The following is a 24,276-nucleotide window of genomic DNA, read 5'->3' as shown; positions in this document are numbered from 1 at the left end:
TTGGCACATAGGGAGTACTTAGTAAGTCATTCACTTTCATCACTCATCCAAGGGGATTAATTTGATGGAATCCAAAAATGAGGGCTCCCTTTGCTCCCTACCTCTTCCAGATCCTGCTGAGGAGGGACTGCTGAATAAGTTCCCAGGAGACACATATGAGAACCACAATGTGAGAGATAAGAGCCCCACCTTGGGGTTTCATGGAATCTGGAAGGAGTCTGTGGTTGCCTTGACAACAGTTGAGTGGAGTCCTAAGGACCTTCCCTCTCCTCTGCCACCCACAGTCATTTCCAGTCATTGTTTAACTCCTTTGGGTGAATACCTTATCGGGTGTCCATCTGGGAACTAATCATCCCTCAAAGCCCAGCCTGGCAATTATTACACCAACTCTCTCCTCTGAAAGCTTATAATTAAAGGACAAGAATAAGCATTTACCCTGCCTTCATAAAAGGAACTACAGTTGATCCCAGTTGATGAGGGAAAGAATGTCAGCTAATAAATGTAGAAAGAATGAAGGAATTGGAAATCACTATTTTGCAGCCTCTAATGAAACTGTTAATTCATATTCCAATATTAGACCAAACAGAATATTTATAAGGCACCATAATATCATCTGACAGATGACAAGAGATGATTTGAGGATGGAAGATGATGCAACAAAGTGACCTAGCAGTTGTTATTTTAATTACTTTGATCAAAACAAGCATCTCTAAGAGTAGACAGCCAGAGTATGTTCTCCCTAGTAGGATGCAATATGAAGTGTGCAGCTTCAACTATGGACTCTTACTGCCAAAACCATTACCCTTAATCTCATCAAGTTCTTAAACCTAACTCTCACTTTATGAGAAATCCAGGAGTGGGAGGAGCAAGTTAAGTGACACTACAAGAAAAACTCAGACAGATTCACAATATAGGATAATTAGATAGGACAATTGGTCGGTTTACTTCTAAAAGTCAACACTAAAATAAATCTGAATAGCAGCATCATTCATAATCACTAAAAGTGGAAACAATCCAAGGTTTTGCCAGCTGATACTAATAAATAAAATGTAGTATATATCCATAGAGTGGAATATTATTTGGTAATAAAAAAACAATAAAATATTGATACATGTTACAACCTGGATAAACCCTGAAAACATTATGCTAAATGAAAGAAGTTTGTCAAAAAGACCATATATTCTATGATTGTTCTTGTATGACATCTCTAGAATAGGCAAATCTATAGAGACAGAAAGGAGATTAGTGATTAGAGCTAAAGGAGCTAAGTTTGCAGGAAATTGGGGAAGGTGTTTGTTAATGGGTATAGGGTCTCTTGTAGGAGCAGTGAAAATGTTTTAAAATTCAGAACCATGTGAATGTACTAAATACCTGGCATTGTACACTTTATATAGGTGAATAGTATGACATGAGAATTATATCTCAATAAAGCTATTTTAAAAACTATATGTGTATTTGTGATGCTGGGGGTGAGCTTTTTTAAAAGAGACAGAATATCCAAATGCAAAGCATGAATCTTGATTTTGTCTGCAATGGATCCTGAATTTTAGATATTAAAAAGCTGTATAAACATTCTGAGGACAACTGCGACAGTTTGAATGTTCAAGGAAGACAGTCTGGTAGCAGGCAGAGCACACATGAAGAGAGATTTTAGTGGGTAGGAGGCAGCCCAGTGGGGACTGAGAATCCAAGGAGATTGGTAGCCCAGTGGGCCACAGAGATGGGTTCCACTCAAGAGAACTGAGCAAGAGAATAAATGGTTTGAGGATCATGGAAGGCAGGTTTCTCACAACTAGAAAAAAGAAGGGCCAATATGGAAAGAGAAAAAGCTGGAATAAACCCTGTGATGTTACATGGGCATTGTAAATCTTGGTGTGGGATGTACATGTAAATTAATATGAAAATGTCCTCACTCTGCTCACTGAAAGGAACTGGGAGCAGGAAAATCAGGAAAGGCAATAAGCATATCTAGAACCCAGACCTTGGGCTGGTGGAGTGGCTCAAGTAGTAGAGCACAGGCCTAGCAAGTGTGAGGCTCTCAGTTCAAACTCCAGTGTGGTAAACAAACAAACAAACAAACAAAAATTTAGAACCCAGATCTTGGGTCTAAGTAACCAGTATTTGCTGGACTAAAGAATGAAAAATAAGATGGCATGGATCAGGCTGGGCCAGAAACTAAAAAAATGTTCAGAGAATGCAGGGAAATGTCAGAAGGGCACAGGAGGATGCAGGAAAGGCTTCCCTATTATAGGCAAAGTTGAGTTTCAAGTAAATAATGATGTTAACAGAAAATGTTCCCTTGAGTAAAACAGAAATCTATGATTCTACCATGATATAAGTTAATGAATAAAAGGAAGAAAAGAAAGCTCTTCTTTATTTAAGAAAGCCAACTAATAAATGTAAAAGGAATGATGGAATTAGAAAACCACCATTTGGCAAAGATCACTATAATAATTCAGGCACGAAAAATCAATGGATGATAAAACTAGAGAGTGAAAGAGAGATGAGAAATGGAATTTTACATTGTCTCAGAATATCTCCCTGAAAGCACATCTTCATCAAGTGATAAAATTAATACTACCCCAGTATTGAGACAAATAGAGATTGTGTGCCTCCAGATAGAACGCAACAAGTATTCTGTATCAGTTCTATGAAATCCCATCCCAAAATCCATAACCGGGGTCTAAGAAAGAGGAAACACTGAACAAACCTAAACTAAAGATCATTGTGCAAAATGAATTATAAAAAATGTCAAGGTCATAAAAAACAAGGAGAAACTGAGAAACGCTTTCAGAGTTAAGGGAAGTGTGACAACTAGGTGTGATGAACGACCTGGGCAGGACTGTTTGGTCATAAGGAACATGATTGGAACACCACAGACTTCTGGGTAAAAGATGCACAGGAGTTCTTCATACTAGTTTTGCAACATTTATACTTCAAAGTGTTGCAAATTTTTTTAAAGAAAGAAATATAAAAAGGAAAAATTTAACAATCTCCTTATGAAAGATTTTTTAGAGCCTATTCTGTGTCTTTGGACCTTGTACAAATTTTGGGTGGTTAGAGTAAAGCAATGTATTTGTTTACTGCTCAGTTTCCCCACTAGACTGTGAGCTCCTTAAGCCCTGGATTGGATATTATTCAGTTTCTCTTGAGTCTAGCACAATGTCCAGAACATAGGAGGCATTCAGTAGACGTTTGTTGAGTCAATGAATCAATGCACTGAGCAACGTGTAGCCCCTGAGATTGGCTGGTAGATTCCTGGACATGCTGGATGTTGGCAAGGTTTTCCAGATATTAAACTGAAATATGGCTCTCTGCAAACCAGAAAGCATCAGTCTTGCCTGCAGCAAGAGACTGTGTGTCCTGGAACAGTGTCCTACTTCACAGGCTCCAAGGAGTGGCCTTCTTGCTTCATTACTCCAGGGAGAACAATGGCCCCTGTTTGTTTAATCCCAGCCCATTGTGGCAGCCTTGACTGCACAGCACTCACTTGTGATTCATGTGAATGTCACTCGACTCCCAAAGGTTTGCAGCCATAATTCAACATTTGTTAATAGCCACTTAAAGTGTCCCTGAAATAGCTAACAGGCCCAGGGGACGGAAGGTGTTCTGCCAGAAAATCATTCTTTGAAAGCAGAAGTAGCCTCGGCCTAGACTTTAGGAGACACTGCTTCTTCTGCTCCACGGAAATTCTTCTCTTCCATAAACTGCCTTCTCACCCTCCATGAGAAGAGGATGACTATGTACCAGAGCCACAGGGGAGAATATGGAAACCTGAAATTCCCTATAGATCATAGTAAACATGTTGAACCTCCTTCCCATTCATTCCTGCTCCAGGGAGAGGCCTCTCAATCACCATAGGAAGGAGATGGAGGGGAAAACACAAGGGAACATGGTCCAAAGGGCCCAAGAGAAAACTCCAAGTTCACAGAACAGAAAGAAAGAGTCAGAAAAAATGTAGTGCTGAATTAGAAGGGGAAAAAAAAAAAACCTGTGTGTAGGTAGGAAGTGAAGGAAAGGTGAAAAGAAACTCACATAGGTTAGGGTCAGTTGTGCTAGAGTTTACAAAGTATTTAATTCTTTGCCCAAAGTCATCAATAGTACACAATTGCAGTACACAATCATAAGGTTATACAAAGAGTATATGGATTGATAGTGTCACTCCAGAGTCCTAGCTCTTAGCCCTATCACCTGTACATTTGTCCATCAGGGCACACTTGGGCTGGGCATTCAGAAGACACGCTGAAGCTTTCCATGCCAAATTCTTGCTACCTGGTTCCTTAAACACATCCTTTTGTTTTAAATAAAACTACCATTTCTGCCACCCAGAGTCATATTTGAAATGGGGTAGTGGAGGGAGAAAGAGCTAGTAAGGCAAAATCACATGCATATCTGGAAAATGAAGCTCGTTTCCTAATTTGGGACCCCTGAGGACCCCCAGCTGACAACTGAAGAAATATCAAAAGATAAACCTCCCACCTATGCACTCCTGGTGAGGAGAGCTGGAAGGATCAAGTTGCAGAGCAATGGAGGTGGAAGATCAGGAGTGTAACAAGCACGTGTCCGGCTACAGGAGATGAACTTATGATAGGCAGAAATCATGACTGAAGGATCCAACATCCATCAAAGGGAAAGTTTAATTTGCAAAGGAGACATGTAGTATCCCAGCTATGTTCCCAATGAAACCAGCTGCACCTGAAAGGTATGGTGACCTGCACATTCATCAAAGAGAGAGGCCTGGGCTCAACCATTTTCAAAAATGTATCTTTTAGTGGCATCTCTGCTGCCCATTCTCCTCTAAGGCTAGAATTGTAGCTGGAAGGACTTGTACTGGAAAGTTGTATGTTGTCTTGCAGCCCCAAACTCCCCATTCAGCCTTTTGCCACAGAGTGCTGAGGCTGACTCTGCCTCCTCCGTTAACCTACAGGAGGGCAAGAGATGCAAGGAAGAGCCAGAGAGCTCCAAGGACAGCCCAGCTCTACAATTAAGGCTGTCCCGCAACTCTATTTTCTTCCTCTGCCTCACTTCCAGCAGTTTCCAAACTCCTGGTTCCCAAGGGAGGATGCCAATGATTGAAGGCCTTGGGCCTAAATTCCAGCCCTTTGAGCAAAAACCTGAAAACCTGCTGATGCATGGTTTGATGGCATTCACTTCAACCTTGCATAAGACCACATGATGTCTTTACAAAGAAGACTCGAAAAGAATCAGAAAACATGAAGTCTAACCTCCAATGGTGCCACTTTCTGGCTGAGTGATCTTGTGGCAGTCACTAAATTTCTCTGAGCCTTACCTGCATTCAACTCTGAATCAGATACATTGGAATGTATTTCACTGACAGAGTTGCGTGAAGATCAAATAGCATTTTAGAAAGCATCAAAGAACTGGAACCAGATTACCTGATTCAAAATCCAATTTCTAGCTAAGCTGCTGAAGACCAGTCATTTAACCATTCTGAGCCTCAATTGTTTCCATCCAAAAGCAAAACAAAAACAAAGCTACATATTTCATAGAGCTGTTGTGAAAACCAGACAATGAGTTATTTCATGTAAAGTGCTTAGAACCATGTCTGGGATACTAAGAAAATGTCAGCAGCCATTAACAGATTTTGCAAACTATGTTGTACAGGGCAAGTGGAAGGAATTCTATTTCTGACCTAGTCTGTATATCACAGAAGCTCATGCTCAACCACAATAACAATAGTTGGGTCCCTGGCTTGAGTACAGCCACATTCCCCATATTCTCTTGGACTTTCTGATACTGTACTGTCAATGCAGATTTTCAAAAGAAAGCACCTTTTTTTCTCCTGGGACCCCGGTCACTGAATTTACCACCATCTTATCTTAGTAATAATGAAAGTAACAACAACAAATTAGCTTATGTTCTTCTTGTCCATGTCAAAAGCTTTAATTATATTATCCCATTTTCAATCACTACAAACAATCCTATGAATTGCAGGATTATTAGTTAATAGATAAGGAGACTGAGACCTGAAGGGGGTTAAATAACTTGCACAAGGTCATACAAACCTGAAATCCACACCTGTCTGGCACTAAATTCCATTGTATCTGGAGGCTAAAATATCTCATTATGTTATCTCAGGTGCCAGAGCCCTTTCATCCTTCCAGGTCCTCTAGCCTGGATGTCCCTTTGTTATCTGTCACCAGTGCCCTTGGGCAAGGCATTCTCCTTGCCAGATTAGCCTCCTTCCTAACTCCTATGGTGAGTCTGCTTCTAGCCCACCAACTCCAGAGTTATCATTAATCCATACATCTCTCAGTCTCCCAGCACTCCTCAGGGAACCAGGCTATGCCAAACCACAACCCAAAACATTCTCTCTGGGACTGCAGCTAGCTCCCAGAATTTATGACAAACTCCTTTGGGAACTGCCTCTGGAGGAGCCAAGCATGCACATTCTGGTAGGACCGGGTCATTGAACAGCACTCTAATCTCTGGCTCCCACCACCCACACTCCTTCTGCTCTCTCTCTCTCTCTCTCTCTCTGTATGATGAAATACCACTCTTTTGTCTCTAGAGATTCTCACAGGGCACCATTTTTATTCATGGTGTCTCAAACATTCAGCTTCAAAGCTGCACAGTATTGGGTAATGGGATGGTGGTTCTGGAGCCTAGATGAGCAAGCGTGCATTGACTGTCAGTTCTTTCCAATACCATCCATCGATGGTCCTCACCTCTGACCTCAAGTGTCTACTCAGGAAGGAAAGAAATCAAACACTCTCAGAGTTGGAAGACACAGTAGAGGTCATTAAGTGCAACCCTTTACTTGCCATCGATCCCTGTCTTCAGCATTGCCAAGCAGCAATTCTTTAGCCTCAGCTAGAACTGATGGCAGGCCACAGGGTACTCTAAACTCCCAGGACAACTCCTTCCAATCAGCTGATAGCTACCTCTGTGAACTGCTACCCGCCCATAGTGCTCGCTGTGCCCTCTGGCCTCATACAGAGAAAACCCCATTCCTCTTTTCTATGATTGCTTTCTAAGTGTTTTGGGACAAGCAATCACACTGCCCTTGCTTCACCCGCTTCATGTTTCAGCCTCAACAGTCTGAGTTCTTTCATACACTTCTCATCACTCATGGTTTCTCTGACATATGAGGAGCATCACCCCTGGTCAGCATCCATCTCTCACTGCTGCCTGCTTTATAGATGGGCTCAAGCCACTGCCAACATCAAAGGCAGTAGGTCCTCATCAGGGCTTGAAGCCAGGCTGAGGCATATTCAGGAAGAAATGGCAGAGTAGCTAGGAGGAGGCTCAGAAAGGGAAGTTTTCAGAGGCAGCAGACTAGGGAAATAATAAGAACGCAGGAGCTGATTGAAAGTGTGTGCTAGAATGTAAGCAGCTTAGGGGTGGATAGCAGCTGGCAGGATAGGATGGCTCAGCTCCTGGAGAAGGGCTGTCTTGGGGCAAAAAAACTCCAAAGAGTTTTTGCTTGGCAGTGTTTAGAGTAATGAATCCTAATGCAAGAGATGCTCATTTGAGTTGTGAAATATTACCCTTGGAAGTCATTATAGGTCCCAAGTTGAAAACACAGATTTAGAAATTCCAAGTTAAAAGAGTTTTAGTGCAAGTATTTCTTCCTTTCTAAGCCAGACTGAACTTCCTATACTGAGGCTATTACCAAACACATGGGGAAGCAAAGAGGTAATGGATACATAGGTTGGGTTTCCCAGCAGAGCCTGAGATGATGTCTTACAGTAAACAAGTGCTGTCAGGAAAAGCAGGACAGTCTAAGGAGAAAGATAAGCAGAGATGTGGTCTCAGGAGAAGTCTAGCTCAGACTGGTCCCATGGGAAACTCTGGAGTATAAATTGCACCACATTGTGCTCCATCTTAAGCCCAGATGACCAGCATTTTGTGCTTGTCAGTTAGTCACTGGCCACTGGCTACCCCCAGGGCATAACTTGCCAAGTAATTCCAGGAGATGCAGTACCAGTCAACTTAGGACAAATCAATGGGAATGGGGAAATGTGAGCTATTAGGTGCTGTATCCAAGGTAACAGAAAAGGGGCTCTTTGCAGATCCCCTTTTACAAAACATCTTCCACAGGGGCCCTTACTAATTCATACTTGTAAGACCCAGAGTGGACCCTGACTTAACCTGTAGCACTAGTGGGATGGAAACTTTCAGCTAGACCCACGAGTTCAGCCAAACACATAATGACTCATGGACAGAGTTCTGAGAGTAGAGTTCTGTTCCCACATTGTCCTGCTGCAGTCACTCTAACTGGGTGTTTCTGCCTCCATTGTATAGACTGATCTAAATAATTTTTTTTAAATGGATAAATACATCTGGTTAAAAAATAACATTAATTGCCTCCTCCAAGCCCCAACCTGAGTTACTGTTTTAGTTTCAGTGAACAAATATGGAATGAGAAAATGAATTTTGTCACATTTTATTTTACTAGTGTTATACAGGTTAGCAAGTCCTTGGAAACCACCTCATTCAGCCCACTTATTTTACATATGAGGAAACTGAGGCCCATAGAGGCTAATTATCTTGCCTGAGGTTGTGCGAATCAATCAACATAGGTCAATAAATCCAGGCAAATATGTACCTTCTCTGTTACATATTAATTTCTTCTGAGCATAAATTTCAATGGCTGCTGCATGAACAATAGAGAATGTACCAAACACATGAGAAAAATAGGTACTGGGAGATGGGAAGATGCTTTAACATCCAAAGAATGACTTTAGGGCATGGAGTCCCCAAACAAAGCTCAATGAGATGAGCAGGCTTCTACCTGAAGTTTCAGATTTATCTGCATTTCTGAGTGTTGAAGGCAGTCATTATCCAGTAAACACCAAGCCCAATAGGTATGTGTTGGTTTTAAGTCAAATGTATGAGAGAGATGTGATATGTGAGTTTCAACTTGCAGGTGTGATATAGGCCATTCTTTTCAGGTTATGACTAATCATGGGTCAAGTGACTTGATTAGACAAATTTCATATTTCTCGTCCTATCAAACGGACGAGAGAGAGAGAGAGAGAGAGAGAACACGGGACAAACTTTCAGGTATCTGTATCTTTAGACTAGGGTTTTCTGGTTTTTTTTTTTTTTTGTCTAATGGAATGCTTGCTTCTTTGAAATATAAGCTACTCTATGCAGTATCACCTCTAACAAATTTAGTGCTAAAAGCTACCAATTCACCCTTTGAGGGACTATTTTTAAGGAGGATCACATTTCAGATCTTCCTGTAGAAATCAGTGAGAAAAACAAGATTCACTTTATAGAAAATGTCCTAGAACTTATCTCTTCATTTAAGGAAGAGAGTTTCAATAGAGAAGAAAGTAGGGAAAGGGATCAATTCCTAAGTCAAGAAGCCCTGTTTCATCAGCAGTTCTGGTGGTTCAAGAATTCCCTAGAAAAGCACAGACAAATAGGTTCACCCAATGAAAGACTGAGCATTAGCTCAGAGCCTGGGCAGTGGCTTCAGCTTTTCTTTCCAAATAGATGGAATGAGTGTTTGGTCAGCTCCCAAACACTGCCTTACCTCTAATCTCACTTTCAAAAGAATGCAATGTGCCCCAAAAGCATTACCTCCAAAGGGCTCCACAAACTAGAAGATCCCAACGACAGACTGGCATCATGAAAACTTCTTGCCCTGTCTAGAAAAGGTTGCCTTTCCAAGGGTGTGTTAAGGGCTCACAAGATGGCAGAGCAGCCTAGGAATATGAGGAACTGTCTGATCTGCATAAGTTGCAACTTAGATAATTTTGAAATAAAGTCTATTGGTTTGAGAGGTGGGGGAGAGTCAGGGTCTATACCCATGTGCTGAGGCTTGCAGTGTGGACAGTTGCACAAGCGGAACTAGAGTTGTACCTCATTGAGGAGCAAGGTTGGGCCTCAGTCAGAAGAGCTGACTTGGCGTAAAGAGACACATCTCTGGTACATCCTAGCAAACATCCAAAACAGGCTGAAACCAAAGTGGCTCACATTAATGCACATCTGTACTATCAAAAGAGAGTAACTGGTATTCAGTTCTAAGCCTAACAGTAAGCAATCACCTAACATCCTGGAGAACACCCAAGGGGCCCCAGGAGAAGAGAGTAAGCCGAAACTGATTGAGTGTATTCTATGTAGCAGCTATGGCACCAGATATACAGACGATGTGACCACAGCCCTAGTGACAAACACACACGCACACATTGTGTGGCTGCATGGGACTACTCCCTAAACACCAAAAGAACACGTCATTAAACTGGCAATGCTGTTATGGGCAACTTTTCTTCCTTGTTATTTCCCATGCTTCCCAAATTTTGTCCAATGTGCCTGGATTGCTTCTTTAACCAGAAAGTATATTATGAAAATAACAATAAATAGGATAATAAGATAAGCCATTCTGATGCAGGTAGACTCCCAGGTACCAATGCTAAAAATGGAGGCTGGAAAATGGTGTTGTGCCTTAAAATCAGCCAGTCATCTTGTATTTGAAAAACATCAAGCCCACTTTCCGTAAACTAAAGACATGTCCTGAGAGCCAAATGCTAAGAAGTTCTAGGTCCTAAGGATACACAGAGGAATGAAGGCAACTTAACGGAAGGGAGGGAGAAAAACACAATGTGTAAAAATTCTCAGTGGTTAACAATGAGATATCACTCACACCTGTCAGAACAGCTATTATTAAAAAAATACAAAAGGTAGCAAGTGCTGGTAAGGATGTAGAAAAAAGGGAAGCCTTGCACACTGTTGGTAGGAATGCAAATTATTACAGCTTTTATGAGAAACAGCATGGAGATTCCTCAAAAAATTGAAAATAGAGCTACCATATGATCTAGCAATTCCACTACTGGTTATATAGCCAAAGGATTATCAGAGTGACAGAGCCATCTACACTCTCATATTCATTATAACATCATTCACAATAGTCATCAACTTAAGTATACATTGAGAAATGAATGGATAAAGATAATATGGTATATATGCATGAAGGAATACTATTCAACCATATAAAATAGAGTCCTTTGTTTTACAACAACATGGATGAAACTGGAGGACATCATGATAAACAAAATAATCCAGACACAGAAATACTGTGTCAATTACATGCAGAATTTAAAAAAAAAAAACCAAACTCAAAGAAATGAAAATAAAATGGTGCCAGAGGCTGGGGTGAGTGAGTTGAGGGACTGGGGAGATGTTGATCAAATGACACAAAATTCCAGAAGAAATAACTTCAAGAGATCTATTGTGTATCATAGTGACTATAGTTAATAAAAATATTCTGCTTACTTGAAAATTGCTAAGAGAGTAGATTTCATGTGTTCACACACACACAAAGTATGTTAAGTAGTTTCAGTTACTCATTTATATATATGATGTTGGAAACCATAATATTTACAATTTTTACTTATGAATTTAAAAACTCATTAAAAATTATCAATGGCAGTGGAATGCATAGTTCAAGCAGTAGAACTCCTAGCAAGTGCGAAGTCCTAAGCTCAAACCCCAGTATCACTAAGAAAAAGTTATCAGTGGTTAAAAATCCTCAGGAATTAAATTAAATCATTTCTAAAGTTCCTTTCAGTCCAAACACTTCACAATTCTCTTGGAAGGAAAGGCATAATGCCTGCACTGAAAGAGGAGTAAATCAAATGCCGCTCAGAAGACAGAAGAGGAAGGGATGAATTTAGATTGTGGTACTGAGGAAGGAGGGGCACTAGTTTCTAGAGAAGGCTATAGTTATCACAAAGCTGGATTTTAAAGGATAAGCAGCGTTGAAATAGACAGACATGGAGAGAGGTACCACAGGCAAAGAGGTGGAGTAAAAAAGGCCCATGAGTTAGGATTCTGAGTGCATTCAGGAAACAGAAAGTAACTACTAAACCAACAAGGCCTTGCTGGGGGAGGTCTTGTGCTTGGCATGATGCAGGCAGAGCCTGTGTTGAGCGAGACTGGCCCCCAGCGGGAAGGGATGGAGATGAGCTGCGAGTCCAGATGGTGAAACAGTCTAGTCTGGGTTGATCACTGCAGCATACCAAGTGCTCTGCTGGATCAAAAAAGAGAGGAATGGCCATGCAGGAATGAACAACCATGATACACATGGTAAGAGAACACATGAACAAACATGGACACATGGTGCAGGGGCTACCCAACACCTAATAGGAGCCACAGTAGGATGAGTTTCCTGGAGGTGAGTTTGCGAATATGAGATGGAATATGGAAGCCATGATGGTGGAGAAGGAGACAAGTGCTCAGGCAGCAGAACCGATATGGAGGAAGGCACTGAACAAAATGAAGGCTTAGCAAGTTAGGAACACTGAGAATGCCACAGGCACAGCAGTTACCCGTGCTCTGAAGCTTATTATTGAAATCAAGGGGCCGAACAGTGAGAGGGGCACTGCATTTGAGGTGGAGAGAGCTGGAATCTGGCTCATGTGCCATCAGTAGATCCTATAAGACACAAAAATAGCAGAGCGAGCTCCCTCCCCAACTCCAAGTCTTGGGCATCACTGCTTCCATTTTAGAGATGGGGAAATTGAAGCTGAGAAACTTGCCCAAGATTACAGAGCAAATAAGTGGCAGAGTTGGAATTTCAACTCACATCTCTCCCTGAAGTCCATATTCTTCACATACATACTCCCCATTTAAGAAGTAATTATTAAGCAGGTTAGCAGGCAGAGAAAATAATTTACCAGGGGCTCTCTTCTCTTAAGCAAACAAAGCTAACAAAGCTAACAGGCACCCCAGCACAACCCTGAGCCACCTCCAGAGCAATAAATGCCCTCTAAATTGTAAGTAACCGGGCAGTGGTAACTATTGTTGCAAAATATCAGCCAGAAGAGGTGCCTTTGGGTGTGCCCCCAATTTGACCTCCCAGGCCAAGACCTCTTACTTAGGACCTCATGAATATTGGTTACATCTCATACATACAATTAAAGGCCAAAAATTAGCATAAGCACATGCACAGAATACCTTTTGTTATGTGATAAGGCTGTGTTAAGTATACCTGCCAGCCACCCTCGCCCCGCCCCAAGGACTTCAAGATTCCACCCCTACCACCACACCGTACAACTTATAAATTGGGTTTAAACAAAGAAATCGGTGCTTCTGTGCCACCTGGCAGAGCCCACTGCTGTCCTTAGGGTGCTTTCATCTTACTCTTTCTTTCCTTTATTTTCAATAAAGTTTTGCTACTGTTTTGCGATTTGTGTCTCTGTCCAGTTCTCTGTTCAGGTGACACAAGGACTCAAGAGTCTTCTGGAGTAGTGTCTTCTTAGACTACTCAGCTTGCCAACAATAAGACTAGATTAGCTATGTGCCCATCTGGCTTTCCATGAGAATCCCAAAGACCTGACCTCTCTAAACCTCCACTTCCACCACCTCTATAATTGTGTATAGTACAAGTTAATAACCTCTATGCAATGCCTCTCACAAGATCTCATAGTGGAGAGACCTTTCTTTTGGTAAATAAAAAAAAAGATACCTTTTCTAAGAAATCTCAGATTTAAAGTACCAACACAAAACTATGGAAATCAGGTTAAAAGCAAAAAAGGAAGTGTACTTGCATTCTTGGAATTCAAGGTAGACAAACCCCATTGTGATTAGCAAAGAAACAACATGAAGCCTGTGTTACTCACAGACAGTGGGGTTGCACCTGTCAGCAAGAGTTAGTTATTAAACCCAACCATGACCTCCATTCTAAGAAGCTGTCTCTCAGCGAGGCTACATCTTAACCCAGTGCTCCAAACAGAGAAAGCAAGCAAAAGCCACCTCTCCCTCTCTGACTTCATCCTTTCAGTATTATTCATCAATCTGACTCCTGCAAATGGGAGAGGTCAGCTGGACCACAATAGCCCTCCAACGAATACTGGTAACCCTGCCTCACACCTATGCAGCTAGCAAAATGTAAAAAAGGACTTTCACATATCTTGCCCCCCATGTTTCATCCTCCCAACAACCCTGTGGGTTAGACTGTTACATATAATTATCACATGTTTGATGAGCACGTGGAAGTCTGGAGAGGATGCAAGACGCAACCCAGGGAATAAGGAAAAAATGATGTAGCAGGGCTTCAAACCTACTCTGAGTCTTGAGTTCAAATTCTACCATGTATCAGTGGGATCATTTCTGGAATTAAAGCTTTCTTCTGCATCCTAGGAAGAAAAAGTGCATACCTATCTGAAGTCAGCTTGTATCCGGTAAGGGCTAAGAGTGTGCCTGCATGTGAATGGAGTTCACCTGTTAACCTAGCAGTTGGCATTTCGCACCTGGCTTCCTGGAGACTTTTAGTCTCTACAAACAACCTTCTCTCCCTCAGCTAGAATCATGGGCTCATTCGTTAATTAAAGGGTATTGCGCACTTCATTGCACACCAGCTAAGAACTTGGAATAAGGAAGCTTATGCTAAAGCATTAGACCCGGAGACGTCACTACATATGCTTTATAGATAAACAAACTCAGAAGAAAAAGCCACCCACCTGTGACATCCCCTCACCCACACTACCTTCTCTAATAAGTCAGCCACCATGCTTAAAGAAAGGCACCCAGCGTGGTACAACCCCAGGCAGAGCTCATAAGCAAGCCCACTGGAGAGGGATGTGCAACAGAGAGAATGAATGAGAAAGAAGGCTAGGGAAGGGGCTTCTCCAACAGCCACCTGCCCAGGCCCTCAGCTCTCTTCTGGTGTAGGAGCCCAAGAAGAAGCATTTCTACACCCCGGGCCAAAAGGACATAGGGAGACCAAGGGTAAACTGGGAGGATTATTTCCCACTGTGAGGCACTGAACAAACTTGACACCAATTTTGCCTCTGGTAGAGGCTCAGAGTGACTGCTCACTGTAACCAACTGGTGAAGACCAGCCTCCCTGGACCCCTCTCGCTTTCCTGGAGTGGGTACCCTCTCTGAAATTCCTGAGCAGCTGGAAGAGCGGTGCTGAGGCTTGGCCCTTTTTCAAGGCTGAGAAAGATCACACATAGGAGGTCAGTCCAAGGATAGGCACTCAAACAGATTAATCTTGAACTTGGAGAGGATGACAGATAATGACACGCCACTAGTCAAGTAATAAACCTTATCCACAGGCAACTTCACTGTTTGGGAGACATTCTGGGGAGATCGAAGGCTCATGTAGGGTTTTAAGACCTGATCTTTGGTCTTTTGGGACCCCAGAAACTCAAGTGAGGGAGCAAGTGCAAAAGAGCAGCTCAAAATAAAACCTTTACAGCTAAATGGAACTTAAACATTAATACAGGGGACACCACCAGTTGTACACACTGTCATAAGGATACTTGAGGACTTAGTCCAGGGTTCTCTGAAGACTAGAGCCTCTCTGTGCCACCCTCTCTGTGATCTGTGCTCCATCCATGTGTGGGCAAGCAGACATAGAAACAGCTGAGTGCAGTTCCGAGCTGCACGATACAGTGGTGAAGCTGAGTGTTGCCAGGCACTAGAAAGCATGGGGTGGAATACAGTGATGGTTTCAGCCTCCAAGAACGAAGCGCTTTCCCCATCTCTCCCTCAGGGCACCTAAGACATCATTTGTGTATGACATGTTTTAGGATCATGTGTTTGCTCCATTTAGAAGGGTCAGTCCCTTCCTCCAATGCAGACTAGCTTCCTCTTTAGCAAACGCTGCTGATAATTTTGCTGTGCTCTTCCTCAGAATATTTAAAAGCGATAATACAAAACAGCTCCCCCAGGAAACAGCTCTAGCACACAGGCTTTGAGAGGCAATGCCCCCGGCACTCTGGACAGCCAACAGCAAGCGCAGAGGCTGCAGGCAGTCTGGCTGTAGCATTAGAAGAACCTCAGAGCAAAAGGCAAGTGAATTTCAGGAGGGGGTAGCAAGGTGGAGTGGAAGGAATGCACCAGGGGAAAGGTAGGGAATATCTTAATGAGACAGAGCACCCCAGACAAGTGCTGATGACACAGTCCAGTCCCTTGGCAACTCTGCACCGGCCATCCCAAACTTGCAATTACATTTTGACTCAAGACTCTTAGTCTCAAAATCTCACCTTTCTTCCCAAAGCAGCCGTGGGGGAAGCAGCTACACTGGACTTCAGGAGGACCCCACTCACGCCCCAGACGTGCCTGGTATTGTGGAGGAGTTAGCAGCTGCCGTCTCACCTATTATGCCAAGTTATGCCTAGCAGTCCACTAACTGGGCCAAGAGTCCTGGTAGCAACAGCTGTCCTCCCACCCCTCCCTCTTGGCTCCCTCCAGTAAGCCTGTCCTGAATATGAGCCACATCCCCTCCGCAGTTCCTCTTCACTCAGCTAACCCTCCCCCTCTAGGCTTTCCAATCCTACAGCTGCGGGCCCCCTCCTCCCGCACTCACGTTGTGAAGCAATTGGACACACAGAAAACAAGCTTTGAGTTTCAAGCTAAAGCTCCCAGACAAATCAGCCAGGACCACCTCTCCCCCAAGAGCATCCGACTGCCCATCCTGCTCACATGCCTCCACCCTGACTCTCCTCTCTGCCTTTCTGCCCAAGCACCCTGGACAGCTCCTTGCTTCAACCTGCCAGAGGGCCAGATGGAGCCTGGAGGGTCCCCCCACATGGAGCTCAAAATCCCACAAGAAAAGGATGCAAAGAGCCTTCCACACCTTTACAGCACCACCTGCTCCAGCAAGCTCCCAAAGCCGCTGGAGCCATCCGGGCTGCTGGGGGCCCCACACCCACTTCTCAGACAGCTTTAGCTCCAGCCCAACCCACAGGATGCAGTGCCTGATGCCACTTCCGAGCAGAGAGGAGAGAGAGACAGGGACAGAGAGAGGATGCCACCTCATCAATGACAAGCTGTTCCAATCACACAGCTCAGAGACCAAACGCCCTGGACAACAGACAACCCAGGCCTCCCTCCCTCTAGTTGGGAGGAAGCCAACTCAGCACATCTGGGGAAGTGACCCCACGGCAAGCCCCTGTGGCCCTGCATATCTGAATGGACCACAGTGCTCCATCCTGGCAGCTCCAACAACTCTCACCAACTACCCTCTTGGCCTTCAGCTGAGGCTCTGCTCTCTCCCCCGATTGGAAAACCCAGGGTGACACCAAGCCAAGCAGAAGACCACCGGCGCATCAGTTCTCCAGAAGACCAAGTACAAGAGTGAGCTGAAAACCAAGTACTCACTGTGGTGAAGTCCTGGTGGCCACACTCCTGTCCTTTGAACTTGCAATAGAGCATCATATCCTTCAGGTCATGGCCCACACGATGCAGGAACTCCAGCATGCTGAACTGCTTGGGTTTGTAGTGTTTGAAGTTGGCCTTCTGCCGCAGGGCCTCCAGCACTGTGGGGTCAGCGAGATGTGGGTCAGGGATCTGCAGGTTGACATCAAGCAGGGCCAGGAGTTCCCCAGCATGATACAGGTCATTGGTGGTGAGCCTGGAAAACCGGAAGCCATTAAGGTTGCAGAGGGTCACAGCTGGGAAGACTAGGCTCTGGGCAACCACCTCGTCCACCTTGGTGACATGCTGGTAGGAGAAGTAGTAGGACACTCTCTCGGAGCTCTCCACCAACAGCAGGCCCAGGGAGCCTACAAAGGCCACTGCCCAAAGCACTCGCCGGATGGTCAGCGGCCCATACACGAAGATGTGGCGGATGCCATGGAGGGTGGAGGTGTTGGCGAAGATCTGGATGCTAGAAGGTTGCAGGCTGCCCTCGCTGGGGCTCTCCTTGAGGTCCATCGGGACCCTGTGCAGTTCTGCAACTGGCTTCAGGTTGATCAAATTTCAGGGAAGAGTTCCCCAGTCCTCAGGCTCTGCTGAAACCTTGAAGATCAAGGAAGAGAACGCCAGGCATGCATCAGGCCAGACACTGTGAGTTTATCCTGAGAGCCCCGCAGCACGCTGACAGGGGTGAGTGTTTATATAAAAACCCATTCAAACTCTAGCTCCTGATTTTTTCCAGGCGATAAGGAGGGCTGGTTTTATTTAGGGAGACACCAAGGTGATGTGGAAGGGATGTGGGTGGGAAGGGAGCGCTTAGCCAATGGAAATAAAGTCCTCCCCCCTACACACGCCACTAGAGACAAGATTAAAAGCGAGAGCGAGGGAGAAAATGCTTAAAACAAGTCGCTGAGCAGCTCGGAGCCTGTTAACCAGCGCATAATGCCCGGTGTTAACCATCCTGGGGGATGTCAGGGCAGCCACGCTGATGCACTGCGGTCGGGTGCCGCGGCGCAGCTTCCCAGCCGCCGCCGCCGCCGCGCTCCGCTCCTGTCCCCATGATGTTTTGGACTCTGGCTGTCGCTGCTCACCGCCGGTCGCCGTCCCTCCTCTCCTCCTCCTCCTCCTCCTCCTCCTCCTCCAGGCCCCCTGTTTTGGGCAGATTTCCAAACGCCGGAGGCGGCCAAGGCTAGCGCCTAGGAGGGCAGGCAGCGCTCCGCCTCCGAGAAGCGAGGACCAGGGAGACTGGGGACGGACGTGGGGGGCTCGGATGGGTTCGATTCTCCCCCGCCTCGCGGGAGGAAAGGGAGACCCCCAGGACGCACGCCGAGCGAGCCCGCCTCCCTCAGCCCGCCTTCTGCTAGGCAGCTAGGGGAAGGGGAAGGGCGGGGCGAGGAGGAAAGGGCCGGTGGGGGCTGGGGACCTGCAGAAAGTTACTTTTTTTTTTTTGGAAGGAACTAATGGGGGCTTGTCCTCGAGGGGGGCAAGTAGCTCCGAAGTGAGAACTTGACCCCCTGCCCTCGCGGATGGCAAGAAGGCCACCATGAGCCAGGGACTGAGTGGGGGGAGCAGCCTTCCTTTGCACCATTATGAGATCCCGCCTCAGACCAAGCCCGGGGTCTCCAGAGGGGAGATGCTGGAAGGGAACAATCTAGAACCACAGTGCCTCTGCTGCCCGCAGGAGGGGGACATTCCAGGGGAGGAGTGAGGAGTCCCTCCTGAGACAGAAAAGCCCTGAGTGTCCCCTGGGAACCCCAGAAAAAGAGCAACAAGTAGCCCCCCTACACACACACACACACACATGACTGTCAGGAGTTTCTGTGTTTAACAAAGAAAGACAGTTGGGTGCCAGGTAGGGCTGGCAGCATTTCATTCTATTTGGGCTGTGTGTATGTATTTGTGTGTTTTGCCCCAGGATTTGCCAGATGGAAGCACAGCTGGGGGTATAGATGGGAGCAAAGGATTGGGCTTCCAGCTTCCTACCTCTTTTTCCTGAAAATCCACTGGAATTCAGCCCCTTTTAGCGGGTAGGTGTGGCTGGCCTGCTTGCCCCATGCCAGAGATCAAATGGCTGGAACCCATTGAATCCTTGGTGAATTCCCCATCAGGAGGAAAGAACAGAAAATTTCAGTGGCCAAGTGGAAGCTCACTGCCAAGCTGGGGCAAAGCCACCTTGGTGAGCCATCCTGGTGTCTCCGGGGCATGCCAGGCTTCAATAACACAGCTTGGAAGGTGGTGGAGATTGTGTCATCTGGGTTTGTATCCACTCTGAAGTCTTTTTTCTATCCCATCTGGCCTCCTGCTGAACCAGATCCACAGAGAACAGCGTCCAGATGCAGTCTGAGGCAACATGTGGCAGGACTTTGGTGGCTTATTGATCCTGGGAGCTCAAACAGCAGAGACATCACAAGTAGGCAAATGGCAAAAGCTGATCAACCCCATGCTTTTGCTAAGGCAGAGGACTTAGACCTCCATGGAGCAGAGGCTTTTAAAGCAGGGGACCAACATTAAGTAAGGATTTATCACATATCAGGACCTGTGTGAGATGTCATATCATCTCATGTATCCCTCTCAACTACCTTGGCAGGTGTATCTTCTTGCTTTTAGTCCATTTGTACAGAAGAGTGTGACACAGACTCACAAAAGTAAACATGCAAATTACACGTCTAGTGTTGTTATTGGGGCTGGGGCTGGAATTCAGTCATGTTTGTCTCTAAAACAGGCTTCAAAACAGCAAATCCAAAATGTTCCTTTCAAATTTAGTAAGACAGCAAATGTCTCTCTCTCTCTCTCTCTCTCTCTCTCCCCCCCCCTCCCCCCCTCCCCCACCACCTTTTGTGCACGCGCGCGCGCGCACACACACACACACACACACTTGCTCTTCACACTTATAAGGAGAAGGCACATGTGTGCTTTCTCTCCACCAAGTTACATCCCTGATGTCCACTTTTTCACAGCATAAATTCCCTCCTATGGAAAGACTTCTCTGATTAATCTCACCAAGTTTTGGCTCATCAGCCTAGTTAATAAGTATGTTGACCTTTAACTCTGTACCAGGTACTGTGTTGGTTTGGGGAAGACAAAGATGAGTTAAATATACTTCCTTCCTACCTTTGAAAACATAACTCAAGGCTTAGTGGGGGTGGAGGTAGACAGATGCAAGCACACAAGTCCCTGTGCCATAGCGGGAAGGACAGTGAGAGAAGCAGCACAGCTCCCAGGTTCCTCATACTAGCATTGCCCAGCTGGAAGCTATGCTGACCACGTTCCCTTCCTCCTCCAGCCCTTGCCCATGCTGCATTCTAGCCCCCACCTTCCAGCCAGTTCAGATCCCTTTTCCCCTAGAAGCCTCTTCTTTTCACAGAACCATGTCTCTCAATTTACATCCAAGACAATTTCTCATGTGTGCAGAGCTGGATCTCAGAGTTGTTCTAATCACCTCTTTCCCATTTAAATTGGATTTACTGCTTACCCACCTCCCTGTTGGATGGTTTTGAGGATTACAAACATAACATGACAAACAGCATATCATAGAGTCACCCAGGCCTGAATTTGCATCTCCTCTCTGCTCTGCCTGCCTCTTTTTGCTCTGAGACCTTGGAGGAAGTGACTAAATATCTCTGAACTTCTCTTTCCCCACCTCCCAAATGGTAGGACTTATGAAGTCTCCCTCACAGAGCTGTTACACACAAAGGAAATGAGGTAAAAATTACAAAGGGCCTGGTACAGTTTGGACACTTGGTTAACAATTAACACTCTCTCTTGATGACTACTCAGAGAACATTCTTTGTTGGTGGTGGTATCCTCTTTCAGGTGATTGGGGAACAGTTTTAAGCCTTGGAAGACATCACTTGCCCTGAGCACTGCATGCTTCAATGTGGCACCTATCCATCTGAAGGTCAAGGTCACTTCTCACTCTGTTCATATTCCTGTCCATGGCCTTATAGCCCACTCAAAGCGGCTTTACAGTCCTCTTCTTGACTAACGCATTCCCAGGTGGTCTAGGTACTTAGAGCATGTGGGCACAGCGGAGAATGGTCCTAATGGTGTCTTTCACTACAGATCACCGGGCTCTGTGCTTGGCATTTCACAGATCCATCAAATGTCAAGAGCACTACCAAGCCCATTTTGTAGAAGAGAAAGCTGAATACAGAGAGGAGAGAGAGCTGCCTTGCCCAAGGTCCAGAGTTAAAAAGTGAAAGAGCATACCAGGCATGTCTGGTCTGGAAGGTATGGTCCACAGTCCGATCCAAAGGTATGAATAAGATCTCAAAGTGTGCTCATCATCACAGCGCCAGCTTTGAACATGAAGCATCTGGATTAGAGAATATTTTCCAAGAATACTGCTCTACCATTTCCTAGCTATATAGCTGTTCAGTCTGAGAGCTAACAGTGTTCCTACACAGCTCTGCTCAAGGACCCTCTTTAATTGGTAAGGCTCAGTTGCAATTAGCATATGGTTCACACACAAACGTTAGATATTATATAGTCTTTAAAAGTGCTTTTGTGTGATTCAGTTAGTTAAACATTCCCTGCTTTTATAGGATTTACAGTACCTTTGCTTAGCTCTGGGGGCCCATGTAGCAGGCACACGGGACTGGATTTAGAGTGGGTCTATTTGGCCAGATTTTTAGGTGCTGCCCTAATATGTCTTTTTTGTGAAGTGTGTGACTAAACATTAAAAAACTTTCCAGATAATTCATGCGCAAATTAGGCAATTTAACCCTCTATTAACCCACATGCTCATATTTTTGTTGAGGTGAAGTTATTTACTTATGAGTGAATATATGAATGCATGGATAAGTTTGCTGTCTACAACAGAAATTTGCTGCTGGAGGTACAAGGAAGGGCACCCTCTTAAACCCAGGGGCTGCCCTGAGCCTGACATCCAAGGAAGGTCAAGAGCAAGATAGCCTCCTGCCTCTGCTGAGAGTGACAGATAGGGAGTTAGGACTCCAAGCCCTACAATCAGCTCTAATGCTAATTTGCTACTTAACATGTACAAGATACTGACTGCTGCTGCCACCACCCCCTAATTAGGAAAAAAAGACAAACATTCTTTTCTAATATACAGATATTTCAAACTCAGAGTGGCCTCCATATATAACTTTTCCTCCTGCCTAGTCATTGCGATAAAGAAGGGTTAAAGATCAAGTATTCTAGAACCAAAGCATTTCCCTGTTGTTGATTGGCTTATAAATAAACACCTCTTAAAATGACTACTACCATTTCATTTCCTGGGTGAACACTTAGCAAATAATTTGCCATGGAGGGCATACTAGAGAGGGGTGTGAAGCAAAGCCAGGCATTTACCTATAACTTTTTTTCTTTTCAGGTAAAACCTACAGAGGCCGGTCTACACTGAATGGACTGTTGGGGCCCAGCTGCCAGTTAACCTAGACACTAGAATGACTTAACTTGCTGTGTGGCCTTTAGAAAACCATGTAACATCTCTGTGCTATTCCTTGTTTGTGCTAAATAATTCCTGTGGCCTCCTTCTGCAGCAGCTGCAATTTGACACCAGCCTTGACCAAATCATAAATGCCCAGTTAATGGGATAAAAATGAGTTAGAACCTGGGATTCTGGTCATTAACCCTGTGTCACCATCTGCTGGAGCAGAATGAGGGCAGGGCCAGGTGGAGTAAGAATCACCCAACACTTGTCAGACATACAGATTTCTATCCCATTCAACTGTATTACCCTCCCCATCAGCTCAGAATCTCTAGGGCTGGGACCTGGTGAGATCACATCAACATCCTTTCTGAGATGCTAAGGCGGTTCGGGCCTTCCCCCATGGCCAGACATACTTGGCCATGAATCATGCCACTCAGATTTGTGTACTTTTGTGCTGCATTTCCCTCTGCCTGGAAAGAGTCCCCCCAGCTGACTTATTCTATGTCACCTCTCCATCTCCACCTCCACCCCACTCACTACCCTGCCCTAACATGCTTCTTTTCTTCTTCTCAGTATTTGTGAAGCATATGTTGCTCCTACTGGAATGTAAGTGGCTGCCGTATCCCCACCCCAGAAACAGAGACCCAACTGGCTGGAGGCTGTATTCCCAGCAAGAGGCTCATTATTTAAGAACTCATGAATCAGTGGATATGTGAATAAATACACTCATCTCTGACGCTGGAGCCGCCTCTCTAAGATGCAGAATGGGGACCTGGGGCTTCCCCCGAGTCTGTTCTTAAAGAAGGTAAGGGTGTCTTCTGCCTCTCACCCTGTGGATTGCTGCTGCAGCCCCAGGCAAGGGGTCAGGGGCCAGCAGTGCAGAATACTCGGAGACTTGCCACTACAGTCATTTCACCGAAGACCCTGACTCTAGGGGCTGTTGACTAGGTACCCTTCCTTTATAGTCCTTGTATGCAGGTGAAATTGACATTAGGTAAGAGCTGAAAGGTGCGTCTCTGCCCTGTTAAGGAGCTATTTCATTTTCATTCTCCAAGACATGAATGGACAGCTGACACTTCCCTACGAGCTTCTCTCTGGACTTCTGATCTGATAGGACAAGAATGCCAAAAAGAAATGGCATAAACAGTAGTAGTCAATAAATACTTGCTTGTGTGAAATGAAGAATGGAATTCACAACTCCAAGCAGCAACTTACCCTCAATACATTTTTAATTACCAAAACTCAGTTTAATGATTCCTCACCTTTTAATATGGAATGAGTAGCTTTTAACTTTAGTTTTGTTTGCTTTAAGGAGACATACCTCCCTGAGGCCTCTGGGGCATTTAAGGGCTGACACCTTCCTCTGTAGACTAAAGGGCAGCTTCTTGACCATGGCAGACCATCACCACTTTTATCCCAAAAGGCCTTTCATCTAGGGCAAGACTTGAGTTTCCATTGCAGAGTACTTCTTAGGATCCTTCAACTCTCTGGACCTCAGTTTCCTTTTATGTAACATGGTGACAGTGACCCATCTTCTTCTATGGAGCTCATATAGGATGTGCCTGATCAGAGTTCCCCATCAAGTGTGACCAGGTGTAAGACATCAATTAGTGACTCACTCACAAGATAGAAGGTCTCGTGAAAGTGTGCTTTTTGCATGTTGTAGAGTTTCTATATGTCACCAATGCAGTGCCTTCCACTATACAGGAGTTATATAGGTGCCACACCCCATGGTAGTGGTATGAATTTGTAATGGAAGT

At 44.9% G+C, this 24,276-nt stretch overlaps 1 protein-coding gene and 1 long non-coding RNA gene across 2 annotated transcripts in view; one reads left to right on the top strand and one right to left on the bottom strand.

Moving 5' to 3' along the window:
- The window catches only part of Asic2 (acid sensing ion channel subunit 2), a 1,110,269-nt gene extending 1,092,629 nt beyond the window's left edge, over nt 1–17,640 (bottom strand). Inside the window, exon 1 of the mRNA XM_074046357.1 lies at nt 17,086–17,640. Coding sequence (XP_073902458.1) covers nt 17,086–17,640 — 555 coding nt within the window. The remainder of the gene's footprint in view (nt 1–17,085) is intronic.
- A 32-nt stretch (nt 17,641–17,672) lies between these two features.
- On the top strand, nt 17,673–24,032 carry LOC141413787 (uncharacterized). Its single transcript, XR_012438680.1, has 3 exons — nt 17,673–17,811; nt 21,215–21,376; nt 22,457–24,032. It is a non-coding gene; the product is annotated as an uncharacterized lncRNA (long non-coding RNA).
- Nucleotides 24,033–24,276: the final 244 nt, after the last annotated feature.

Source organism: Castor canadensis, chromosome 11 (genome assembly GCF_047511655.1).
Source record: "Castor canadensis chromosome 11, mCasCan1.hap1v2, whole genome shotgun sequence".
Taxonomy (NCBI): Eukaryota; Metazoa; Chordata; class Mammalia; order Rodentia; family Castoridae; genus Castor; species Castor canadensis.
The sequence above is the reverse complement of the archived record's forward strand: the minus strand, read 5'-3'. Positions and strand labels throughout refer to the sequence as shown.